The sequence below is a fragment of the Cyprinodon variegatus genome, unplaced genomic scaffold, assembly GCF_000732505.1.
Source record: "Cyprinodon variegatus isolate N-32 unplaced genomic scaffold, C_variegatus-1.0 Scaffold251, whole genome shotgun sequence".
Lineage (NCBI taxonomy): Eukaryota > Metazoa > Chordata > Actinopteri > Cyprinodontiformes > Cyprinodontidae > Cyprinodon > Cyprinodon variegatus.
Genome location: NW_015150704.1, coordinates 936951 through 950171, shown reverse-complemented (window position 1 = coordinate 950171; position 13221 = coordinate 936951). Strand labels below are relative to the sequence as shown.

The 13221-nt window shown below is 33.6% G+C and overlaps 1 protein-coding gene across 1 annotated transcript; it reads left to right on the top strand.

The window, feature by feature from the left end:
- Positions 1–2014: 2014 nt before the first annotated feature.
- Positions 2015–7218, top strand: LOC107089400. Its single transcript, XM_015382159.1, has 5 exons — positions 2015–2116; positions 3863–3941; positions 4252–4599; positions 4670–4855; positions 7157–7218. Exons 2-5 carry the CDS (start codon positions 3896–3898, stop codon positions 7216–7218), a joined length of 642 nt encoding a protein of 213 aa, XP_015237645.1. The 5' UTR covers positions 2015–2116; positions 3863–3895.
- The last annotated feature ends 6003 nt before the right edge of the window (positions 7219–13221 follow it).

The following is a 13221-nucleotide window of genomic DNA, read 5'->3' as shown; positions in this document are numbered from 1 at the left end:
CTTATCATAGACAGGAGCAATAAATAGTAAATAGAATTATAGCTGCCCTTAATTAACTTTTTTCTTTACTCATTTCCTATAGGTATTTTCTGAGGTAAGTCAGGTCCAACATTTTCGAATATCAGTTTAAAACCTCTTACAAATTCTTCCTTGTGTAATTTTCAACAAACTACTCAGGATAACATTAGCACTTTTATCACATCATATATTACACTCTCATAAATAAATGTCTTACTTAAAAAAATTTTACTCAAGAGATTTTCTTTTATCAATCTAAGTAGAATCTATGCAAACAGATGATCAAACTTACCTAACCTTTTACTAACCTCTTCTGAACCCTGAAGTCTCTTCTGCTTTGAGCAGAAATATATCACGTATGTAGAACATGGTTTTTTATCTTTAACCACATGTACTTTCCTAACCTTGGTGAGAACAAGAGGAGAATTAGAGTTAGTATTTAAACACACATACGTTATTAGAGGCAAATATTTTGTTCATTATTTTGGGCTAAAAATAATAATAAGTGTTTATAAAATGTTATGTATTTTTTATAAAACACACACACATTTATATATGTATATACATCAAAAAGACATGTTGACTGTTTCACAAGCTGCTGCAGGTGAATCATCATAACCCACATTTATTTCATGTCAGCTCTTCAAGTTTTCTATTTTTTTCTCCTTTAGAAACATTCAGTAGAAGCATAAAGACTTTAAGCGACAGGCGTCAGTAGAACCTGTGTGAAGAACATGACTCCTCCTGCTGTTTCTCAGTTTACATTTAGTTGTGCTTTATATCCTTGTTACTGTAACATCTTACTTTCTGGACCTTTTTGTTTCTGTTAAATTGTACTTTTTTAGTTCTAAAGTCTGCTTTGTTTCCTTTTGTGTTGTTCTCTAGATTTACATCATTTTTTGTATTCTTAGTATTGTTCTACCTGATTATATTTCTTTCTACATAATTGCTATTTACGATCTGAAATGTGCTGAGTGATTTTGCAATAGCTTTGGATTCCTCTGATCCTAAATGATAAAAGCAATGATTGAAACATTGACTCTTATCATGATTCTCAGTTCCCTAATAAAAGGCTTATCTTTGCTTTGTTTTATGATTGCACCGTTGATATTCCAAATGTATTTAATGTTGTCTTTATTTGTTTTTATTATGTTCTTCTAATAATATTTTCTTAATTGTTCTAAAACTGATTATATATTATTTTTTATTACTGTATTTTCGCCACTATAAGGCGCATATAAACGTACATTGGTACATTGATATTTACCAATAAATATGTGAAAGCTATAGGTTTCACACATTCATGCACCAAAGCATGATACTGAACTTAGGCCATGCTATATATCAATAAGGTAATTCTTTTAAAGAGTCTTAATGAATTTGGAGAAAGATTCTGGAAATTAATTAAAATGATTAAAATGATTTGATCAGACTGTCTGAGGATAAAAGTAGGACACAGTCATTCAATTCAATTCAGTTTATTTCTATAGCGCCAATCCACAACAAGTCATCTCAAGGCACTTTACAGTTCAACCAGATCATCCAGTCAGATCGGTTCAAAGTTTTCTATCTAAGGAAAACTTTGAACCAATTTGACTGTAGGATCTGATCATGACTGAAACGGCTGTAATTATCAGTTTAATTAATGAAACTCAAAGTTTTTAATATCTGAGAAGTTCAAAATTCTATGGTTAAAAAGAAATAAGCATCTCATCTTTACAAATGAAGACATTCTCTTCCTGTTGTGTTTCTCAATATTTAGATATGTTCAAAAACAATAACATCAGACATTTCGCGAGGTGTCTTTCTGACTCCGCACCTTTAAACTGAAAAATCTGATGAAATAATTCGAACAATAGAGTTTGTAACATGAGATTTGAACTTTATTAGCCAGATGCTAATAATAACTGCGAGCGTTTCCTTGTGGGGTTTCTCAGTGAATCTGATGCAATAATTGAATAACTAACACTAGATCTACTGGGATTTCCTCATTCAGAACTAGTCAAAGCCGTGATCACTGTTTATGTTCTTCACTGCAGCTGGAAAGTTAACGTAAAACCACAAAAAAGAGGAACAGCTCACCGCTCATCTACAAACAGTGAGTATTTGAAGCTAATATGTCAGCTTTACAGTCTGAGTCATTATGTTTCAGTCTTTTATTAACATGTGCTTTTACTGTTTACAAACAATGACTGATTGCGCAATAGCCTAACAGTGTAACAAGCCAAAGTAAAGACAATTTTTCTGCTTTAGTTTAATTTGTAAATAATTTTAAAGATAATGAAGTTGCTTTACGTTCATTTAACCATAAAAACAAAGAAAAAAATCAGATGAGGACTATTTTTATCTAAGGATTCTAAAAAGAACATTAATCATATATTTTAACTGGTCATCAGGTTGAAACAGTTAAAACATGTAATCAACATATAAATGCATCTGAAGTAGTGCTGCATCCAACGACTATTTTGCAAATCGATGAATTTGTCGATTATTTAATCGATTAATAGTCGGATAGCCAAAGGTTCCCTAAAGATTTTTTAAGATATTAAACCAGGTGAAATTAAAACATTTGCACTTGTGGAGTTCTGGATAGAGCATATTGACAGACGAAAAACTTTTTGTTATTCTTAAATGCAATATTTTTCTACTTTTTTTTTTTTTTTTTTACAATTTTGGTATAATAACTGCTCTAAGTGGGTTTCTCTGTCAGTTAAAGGCATGTTTTAGAGACTCTATACTCCATTTAACGACTAACCGATTACTAAATTAGTTGACATTTACTTCAATAATGGACTTAATAATATCAATCTGATTAACTGTTTCAGCCTGATGACCGCATAAAATATATATTTATTCAACAAATCTTTTTGTTTTTCTCTAATCTGTAACAACGTCTCCCTTTGATCCAGAAATAACATTAGCATCATATCATAACATCATAACATTGCAAGTCTAGCTGAGAAGGAGATGCATCCAGAGGAAGAACTCCAGTATAACCTGTTTGTCTGCTTTTTTGCACAAAAGCAAAAGCGCTTTGGTCCTGGCAGAGGTGACTAACACAAACATAAGGGAAAGAAACCAACAGTTCTGATCTGTCCTGGAAAAACTGCAGGTGGGGTATTGAAAATATAAAGCTTTCCCTGATATAATTTAATTATAGTTTCTGTGAGGATGATTTGATCAGGGTAATCATTTTGTTTTTGTTTTGTTATTTAGTTTATATAGTGTACTGATTAAAAGACACCAATTTGAGCTGCAGTTTTCCACAATCTTCAAATATTCCTCCATTGGGACTAAAAACAGTTAAATGTTTGAAAGCTCATAGCTTTAGTAAATGTGGGCCCTAAATTATGAAACATGTCCCTGTTTATTTACAAAGTATAAAAAGAAAAAATTTAAGATTATTTCACATAGCCGACTTTTAGAAACAGAGCAGGTTTAGATGTGGGACCAAGCAGGACTAATACTGAACTGAACGAGCTAATCAGAACATTTGGACCCAGTGACTTAATCCTCTTTTTATAAATTATGAGTTTTATGCCTTAAGAATTCATAAAAAGTGTTTAATTTCTTTAGCTCAGTAAATATAAGAAGGTTTCTTTTTTCTTTTCTTAATTCTCTCATCATTAAAAGAAAATAAATGGGAATGTATGTAGGAAAGATTTTTGTCTGATTAATTTAAAAAGTGGCTTAATTCCTTGACTGTATTGATTAATTATTAATGTTAAGATTATATTCTTTTGGTTGTTGCACTAATGATAACTTTCAACTCTTTTTATGAATTTTATCAACATTACATTATAAATCTTCCTATAACACTAAGATGTTCCTCTTTAATTTCCAGAAAAAGTCTTTTGGTTCTTCTGACATTAAGAAAATGAACTTATTCTTTCTCCTTCTTCACCTGACCTCCACTGTTCAGGGTGAGTTTATCTTTATTTCATACTGAGTTTTATACTGAAATTTTTCATCGCTGTAGTAATTATAGTTTTTGTTAGGATAATCTAATTTATGGAGCAGAAACTAAGTTAAAATTTAACTAATTAGCTGTTTTCACACTAAGGTCTGGCTTAATCTCTCTATGAAGCTGAGCTTTTGACTGAAATTAGCCTCATTATTCTGAGTTTAAAATAAAACTGAGTCAATTTGACTTTTCAGCTTCAGAAACAATTATTCATGTCTTTATTGTAGTTAAAAAAGCAAAAATGGCTGATGTATCTCTGTCTTGCGAAGGAGGGATTACCGATGAAACACCACCTGCTCATGAGATGGAAGAAGAAGACAACATCACCTTCAGTTGGGACAGCATGACCCAAACGGACATGTCTCTCACTAACATGATCTGCTTCCTTCTCTTGCGTCGTCCTAAAGTTCTCTATGAGATCATTAATGGAGCTGAGGTGACAGAGTTTCAAGACGAGCGGTTTGCAGGACGGGTTCATTGTGACAGAGAAGCTCTGAGAGAAGGACATCTCAGGCTCCATCTGTCCAGACTCAGGACTGAAGACTCTGGGACGTACCGCTGTGATCTGGCTACTGGTTATAACCAGAAGTTAGAGAGATGGGAGTTAAAGGCTTCAGGTAAGTCTGCAGATTTGACACATTTAATCTGATTCTTGCTGCTTTATCATATAACTGGTTTCTTCTGCAGTAAACTTTGTCCTGAACGTGACCAAAACGTCTAATGGAGACATTTCTGCATCTGTGGAAACACCAAAGCCTGGACACATGAAAAATGGGGTTAAGCTACCTGCTCTAATGGCAGCCATTGCTGTCATTGTAGTTCTTTGTTTGGCCATTTGGGCTGTCCCCAGACTACATGGAGGAAGATGCAAAGGTGGGTGTTATTTAATGTCTTTAATGGATTGATTTTGTTTTTTTTTATTTAGTGTGTTGAATTTAGTGTTTTCTGAATCCTGTAGTTGCCATGAATACAGATGAACCAGGTTACTTCGTATAACAAGCAAGGGTCTTGAGGATCATGATAAACCAGTAGGATGATCTTCTTCCATCCACAGCAGCTCCAGATATTCAAGATCATTTTCCACAGGATCTCTGTCCTGATATTTGGATCCAGAAATTATTCTGCTTGTTTCCTTTTTAATATTTGTAATTTTTGTGATTACCAAGAAGTGATCTCTGCATTATTATCTCTGCGTTTATCGACTCCTGAATGGCTGAGTCAACATTAATAGTTTCTGCCACTTACTGATGTGTTGCTCTTCCTAAAATCGATCTAAGAAAGCAATGATGTGTGAATATATATATATATATATATTTTTACTTTGAATCAAATGTTTTATTGAGAAATTTGAGTCATGTTAATCTAACCGGCCTAGAAACAAATATGTTTATTGATTGCACTTGATTGATCAAGTCTTATATTTTGCTTTATTTTTTAACTTTTAATGTTATCAATGTAAAACAGTGCACTGGATGCAACTATTTACTATGAGTAATATTTGACTTTTCTTTTCACACCAAGAATGTAAGCATATCAAACCTTCTGCCTCTGAAATCCTTTTCCATCCTGAAGAGCATCTGGCGTCATCATGGTTTGCAGCCTTTAGCTATGTTATTATGAAATTCAAAGATCTGCAACCTGAAAAAAGAGCAGTTAGGAGTCATTTTTAGATCATATTGTATCTGAGACAAAACAAAATCCCAGAGAGAATCCTGATTCCAACGAACATCATCATCATTTTTTAAATACATGCTTTTTATTAAATATTTATAATGTGTACATTTCTTTCTTACACTTTAGATGACATTTATTTATTATTAAATTATTTAAAACCTTCACTTCTGCGCCATAAAATCATAGTTTTTACAGATGTGTGATGTGTTTTTATTTGTTAATATGTTGTAGCACTAATTTGACGAATATGTTTTTAATTTAAAGTTGAATTGAGATTCTTTGGTTCTTGTTTTCACTTTGCACAGATTAAAGCTCAGCAGAACGGACTGCAGCTGATCTATGGATGCTTTATAATTTCAAGAGATTTAGATGTTGAAATGAGACAGAAGGAACCAAATAGGGCTGTGCTTTAAAAAATCAGTTTTTCTAATCCTGAATTAATTTCCATAAATGCATTTTAAACCCTCCTTACAGCAACTATTAACTAACATACTGTAGCTTTATCAATTTGTTGTTGAAATTACAGTATTAGTCATCTCATAACTACACACTCCTCTACTTAGATTAATGCTTCAATTGGTGACAAATCATTGAATTTAGTTTGTCCACGTTAATTAATTTAAATTTTCAGCTTATAGTTGTAAAACATTAAGTTGGATCTACCTAATGTTGATGATGTAAGAAATAAAACTTGGATGAAGACTTAGTACGACCCAATTGTAATCTAAAGCTAACTTCAAGAGGCAAAACCTGAAGTTTTATCAAGTTCATGAGGGCAGTACAACCTAGCTCTTCTCGCTTAATCTAACCAGACAATGAGTTTTAAGAAAAAGACAATAATTGTCAAAAGTTATGATTATTTTAAGTAGCTGAAATGTGAAATATAAAATAAAAATGCTTTCTTGTTCTAAATATTATGAAACATAGTTACACCAATTTGGGTGTACCACAGCTGCAGCCAAGCTGTCAATAGTTTAGCTCTGTTTCTGGGCTTAGTTCTGATTGATTATTTAGAACTAAGCCTAGAAATATAAAAATATTTACAGCATGTCCTTGACTAATTTGGTGTTCTGTATGTTTACACATTTTATGACTGTTGCTTTCTTCTCCACCATTATGAAGAGTCAAAAAGCAGCTGTATCACACCTGCATCAATCTTTTGTGGAAGGCTTTACGCATCTGTGTATTGCTCAGTAACAGCATCAGCAAGGTTAGCATTACTTTAACCCTCTCCATAGAAGCCCTTCCTTTAGATTTGATGCTGTCTTAACTTTAGGTTTTAGCTTTGCTTTCTACTACTGGCTGGAATAACCAATGCATCCTTTTTTGAGGCTTGTGGACTTCTTAAGAAGCCAAAGTATACAAAACAGGATTTTCTGATGTCCAGTGAGACACAGGAAGTTCATGTAAAGTATCTGACTGACGTTTACTGGTTATTAACCCTAGAAAGCCTGTATGTAGTATGTATATGTGGACAACCTGTATTTTTATGTGTAACAGTGAAAAACATGGATGGCATGCGCCCCTCCTCAATGCCGATGCCCTGCATTGATCTGGACTAATCATTGAACAAATGGTTCTGTGCACCTCAGGGCAGTCGTGGCTAATTGTGAATGGATGAGAAGCACATTGGCTCATTGAAAGGTGCAATCTATGTTACAGGCCATTTATCATATGGATGAGAGAAATATTTAGCACTTCTCTGTTACCTATCTAGAATTACCCCATTTAATAAAAATTCAATCAAGTTTAATTCAATTTCAGGAACAAACATTTCAATTAATCCAGTGATTCTGCTGTGAAGTTAATCTAAATTTGTAAGGGAGTCGATTTTTTATAAAGGTTTAAGAAAAACAGGTGATTGTATAAGAAATGTTGTTTGATGCACTCCCTTGAGTCAATAAAGCATAGGGCAACCGTAAAGAGAAAACAGTTTTTAAATGGGAAGATACATCGAATGGGTCCACAGTCAGGGACAGAATGAGGCAACAGCAGAAAAAGGCAAATATTTTATTTTATTTGAAGTCTTTACTTAGTAGTAGTTTGAATAAAAGGTGAATTGAATCAAAATCAAAACCACCCACAAAAGGGTTACTTGAACAGCTGTAATACTCTGTAATTCTTAAAAGTTAGATTTTAAAAACAAGCAGAGTTGTTTACATTAGTGTTATGTTTTTTGCAAAACATCTGTATAATCATACAGTGTATTGCAAATTAAAAGGGTAAATCCCAGCATAAACAACTGGTTTCCAAGATTATAAAAAAAGCATGGCATTAAAAACCAAAAGAAAGACAAGTGTTACCCTAAATGTCCTACACTTAAATCGATAGTACAATAATCCATACTTTAAAAGGCACTTCATTGAATCAGTGTATGCTTGAAATATACTTTAATTCTCAGATAAATCAGAGCACTCTTAATAGAATACATCCAAAATGATTTTAACATCTCCATTGGTTGTGAAATAAACAAATAAACAATCATTGATCTATCTGATGTAGTGTTTATGTAATCATCAGTGTATCCAACCTACTTAAGTTTTAAATAGCCTCAAAATTAAGTACGATGAATAAAAAATACAATTTAACACAGTAATGCTAGATAGCAAAACAAAACAACAACAAAAAAGACACTTAAACAAACAAGAATAAAGTAATTAAAACGCCTTCTGCAGAGAAGTAACCAAAGTATTATGTTATTTTATGGCAACTGTTGAAAATGTGCCTTAAATACACTCCAAAACATATAAATACAATACATAACTAAATACAACGTAAGTAATGCTGTGATGAGTTAATAATTAGAAAACAGAAACTAGAGGAAAAATACCACAAGCACTAAAACCAGCAGCAAACAAAATAAACCCTGCAGAAAGATAATGCTGCACTTTGATATTGTAAAAGACTACAGCTACAAAAAAACAAACAAAAAACAACAACAACAAAAAACAAAAACAAAAAAAATAGAAAGTAGCATACGTGCAGAAAATCTTTCCTCTAAGTATTAGTATAAGTATTAGAGTCAAGTCCCATAAGACGTGGGGATTGACGCCCCCTACTGGCCTGGTGCACATTGGTTTTTGTAACAGGTTTGTACCTTTTTTGTTTTTTTAAACTTACTGTAGATTTTTGCATTTACAGAGTTTTCCTTTCCAGTTCGAGTCCATTTTGCAATATCATATTTTTTTGCAGCAGCAGTATCTTCGAATAAATTTGTCCTCTTATTTAGTTTTTAAAGTTTGCATACATCTGTTTCACTTCTTGTGTATTTACATTTATGGAACTGAGCATCTGCTACCTCCACAGCATGCACAATTTTTCCATGTCTAGCCTTGCAAGACAAAACATTGAATAGTCATGAATCTTTTAAACTCTAACCATTGCCTAGTTTGCCTGATTGTTCTCAAACTGCCAAAAACGTATCATCAATTCAGGAGTTCAGAACTTAGTAAATTATCATAAAACCCAGTTTGTGTCTATTTCTAAACAGACATTTTGATTATATATATTCACTTCTAAACAGCAGAAGGTAAAAAGGCAACGTTAACAGTGAATTAAAGCCTGCTTCTGTACGTTCTTCACTTCAGACAGCCTGGGGTGTGATGCTTTATAAAAAAAAACAGAAACTGCCAGTAGAGCTGAAGACACAATGAACAGTCCCAGTCCGATGTAAAAAATGATTCTTCTTCGCTTCACTGCTTCTGGTCGCTGTGTCGGACCTATCTGCTCCCTTGTGGCTGTAAAGAACAACAATATGTCATGCACGTCAGTAAAAATTGGGGGGAAAAATTATCATTGATCTAATTGTTCTTTGGTGTTAAAAGTCTAAAAGAAAAAAAAAAAGCTAAAGCTTAAAAAAAAAGTTAAAAGTCAAGACAAGAGCACAGGATGTACACAGCTGCAGTGGTTCTGTTTTTATCTGTTTTTATCTATCTTTACTTTAATCAGACTTGACAGTTTTACCATATCTTGGATCATTGACATTGTCTCTCTCTCTGTCTGTTATCAGGTTGTTAGAAAAAATGTAGAACCATGAAAAGGTCTAAGTTAATCCAAGGAACTCTACAGGGGAGAGACAATAATGTGCTACTCTAAATAATCATATTACCAGACTTTACAAAACCTCTTCAACAGGATGCATAACAATATTGGCCATTAGATATGGTTAGCAAAATTCCCACCACGCCTTGTTATATTACAGTGTCTGTTTCTGTTTTTTTTAGATGTTTTGGTAATATATCAGAAACTTGTTTTATGTGAGCTAATACTTACAATTGATATCTAATGTAAACCATTGAACCCTCCTGCCATATCCAGAGGCCATTCTGCAGAGGTACACCGCCGAGTCTTCAGTCCTGACTTGAACCAGGTGCAGCCTGACCAATCCTGCTTTCAGTGCCACTATATCACACTGAACCCGACCAGCAAACTGCTCATGTTGGGCTTCAATGACGCTGTTGTCCAGGTGATAAAAAACTTTCAGCTCAGGTAACTGAACACAGTGGATCTTAAGGGAAGAGACGTTAATGTTGGTTTGAAATGCAAAGTGCCACACTATTGTGACATTATCACTTTCCTCTGCCTGGTAAAACAGACCACTGTCTTGGTTTGGAAACTTTCCTGGAAGCAGGGAAAGAAAAAATTATTTAAGTTTTGTGAAATATATAAATAGGTGTACATATACAAGAAAACACAAATCTCAGTGCAGTTATTTATGTCATAACATTTTTTAGGAGCAAAGAAAATAATCATTGTTGCACACAATGCAAACACTTAAGCAACAACCAAAAGGAATAAAAAGCAACTCACTACAAGTCTTTGTTTTTTTTAACCAGAAATAGATGACTGGCCAAGAACTTGTCTAATGATATTTAAGAATACTTTCTACATTTGATCAAGGAAAAACGCAAAAACATTTTAACAACACACCAATGGTCTGAGCTACTGATTTACAAGGACTTTTAAAACTGGTTACTGTGTGGATTGAAACTGAAAGTATGAGTCATTACTGCACTTTAACTCAAATCTTAGTCATGCTTGCGTTGCTGATTGTAAGGGAACAAGCTAATCATTAAAAACCCAAGCAGATGGGTAAAACAAACTAATATTATCCTGACAGTCCATCATGCCCCCATTCATATAAATACAGTTAATTTGTCTTTCCTGCAGCACAATTGCTTAAGACAAAGCCCATTGGATTTAGACTTAGACTTTAAACTTTACACTTTATTGTCATTTTGTTTACTCAGAATGCAGCATTTTGCGAAATTTTGTTTAGTACAGCTCTCATCACATTTCCATTTCTTAAAGTGCAGCAGTGATCCAAATGTAAACAGTTTGCATTATTGTTTAAATTCCAAAAAAATGCAATTAGCTCTTTTGTTTGTTGTCACAGCTGTGTCAGATTATTTTCATTATCTATTTCCATATGTACACTGTTATTTTAACACATTCACTCACCTGAGACTATTGGGATCAAGATGAGCAGCAGGTTCCTGCAGATCATTTTCTTCCAGGGAGAAAAAAAAAAAAAAAAAAAAAAAAGACCACAAATTACATTTGTGAGTTAATGAAAATGTAAACTATTGCAGGTCCAGTGCTATAATGAGATGTATGTGTCTGACTATTTAAAAAAAATAAGCCTGGGACAAACAGTTATCTGCTAGCAGTCAACCATCTGACTGCAGCCTGAGAAACCCACCAGACTGATTGTTTTCTCAAAGATACACAAAGTCACTGCCCCTATTTCCTGATATCTATTTAGTCAAGGTGCTGTGTCATGTTAGTCATGTTGCATACTCTTGAATCACTACCTTTTCAAAAAGTCTGCCTATTTTCTAATATTGCAAGATAAACCCTCACTTTGTTTCAGCCTGTTCTACAGATTGCTGTAATTCTGCTCTCACCCTTTTACTGTTGCAGTAATGCCAATGATTGTACTTACAGTTAATATTTTTTTTCTGGAAAGGTTTTGCTTGAGGAGTTTAAAGATAACTTAAAAACACCACCCCCTTTTACATGTATTTACACTAATGTTATGACAACATTGGCAATAAACACAGCTTGTCTCCTAGGAAACAAAATAATCATTGATTCATTGTATTTATCTTAAAATCGGACAGAAAATCCATTTTGATTATAAATATAATAAAGAGATCAATAACATATACATGAAATAATAAAGTTGTTAAGCTTTTAATAACTTTTGAAAACATATATCCAAATAAACTGTTGCCATGGGAACAGTGATGAGTAAAGTAAATACACAGAGAGGTAGGACAGAATACCAGGAAATGAACATGAAAGGTTCATCCTAATATCAGCACATGATGACCAAGTTGCTAGAGGAAAACATCTGTTGTCTAATAGAATTCAGGTTTGATTTATGCATTTTCAAAATCCACAGACAGACACACACATTGTGTTCCACTATCCTTATGAGGACTTTCCATTGACTCTTATTTCATTTCTCACACACTTCTATGGCCTTACCAAACCCACACTCAGATAATTAGGGAGATATAACCGCAAACAAGAACCCTCTGGGATCCAATTAAACGTACATTTTAGACAAACAATGTTTTTTTTTCTCAATATGTGTACTAGTGTGTTCTCATGTGCTCGTGTACTCGTGAAACGTCATCAGCCTCAGCCCTAGTATTGTTCCAGTTCACAAGAAAGCAGGTCCCTGTCACTATTCGTTCTGCTTATGCAGCTCATTTCCACATGCGCATCCAGATATATATCTTGGTCGTCCTCAATTTTATTTTGTTAAAAATACCTAAATGACCTTTTCCCTCCCCCAAAACAGTAAATGTTCTAAAATATATGAGTTAAAGGTTAATAATGTATTTCCTGAGAAAATAAATGCCTTAAAATCCTTTCTGTTTTATCACTCGTCTCTTCCCAACCTGCACCGGAAATGGGATCCTACACTACTTCTGGTTGCTAACTTTTTCGTCTTTGGATTTAAACATAAATCTAGTCTTTTTGAGTTTTATGTTTTCGATTCCTTATGCTATATAGTGCGTAATCTAAAGAAAGAAACAACTAAAATGCAGATAAACATGTTTTATTCATATTTTGCCGGACTTCTCTGAGCATGTCTGATGATGACGTCAGAGAAGCAGTTTAAAAAAGAAAATGTAAAAAGCATAAACATTGTCTCACAAATTCATAAAACATTTTTTAAACAGACGTGTATTAGTATTCTTTAGTGAGTTAAGGAGAGAAATAAGTAGTTTTAGTACCATAATTACATTATTTATGGACACCTGGATGTATATCTGTTCACTTATGTGCAGAACGGATCGCGTTTCCGGGAAAGACCGGGTAGTGACAGTCCCAAGATGTTGTTCACGCCCCTCCCTATTTACCAAGTATACGTCAGAGCTGAGTCATCTGTTCTTGAGATCGACAGCTGTCCCAGCATGCACTGCGGCAGCAGCAGCTTTCCATGCAGCACTCACAGAGCTCAGAATATTAAGTTAAAAGTTCTCTTTTCGGTTGCCGTTGTCCTATAAAAGTACACTTTATTTTTAGTTTCATTTGAGCATAATATACTG

Coding starts and splice junctions, on each gene's coding strand:
- LOC107089400 (XM_015382159.1), top strand. CDS start 3,896: ATGAACTTATTCTTTCTCCTTCTTCACCTGACCTCCACTGTTCAGG. Junction 3,942..4,251: donor CCTGACCTCCACTGTTCAGG/GTGAGTTTATCT, acceptor TGTCTTGCGAAG/GAGGGATTACCGATGAAACA. Junction 4,856..7,156: donor ACATGGAGGAAGATGCAAAG/GTGGGTGTTATT, acceptor TATGTGTAACAG/TGAAAAACATGGATGGCATG.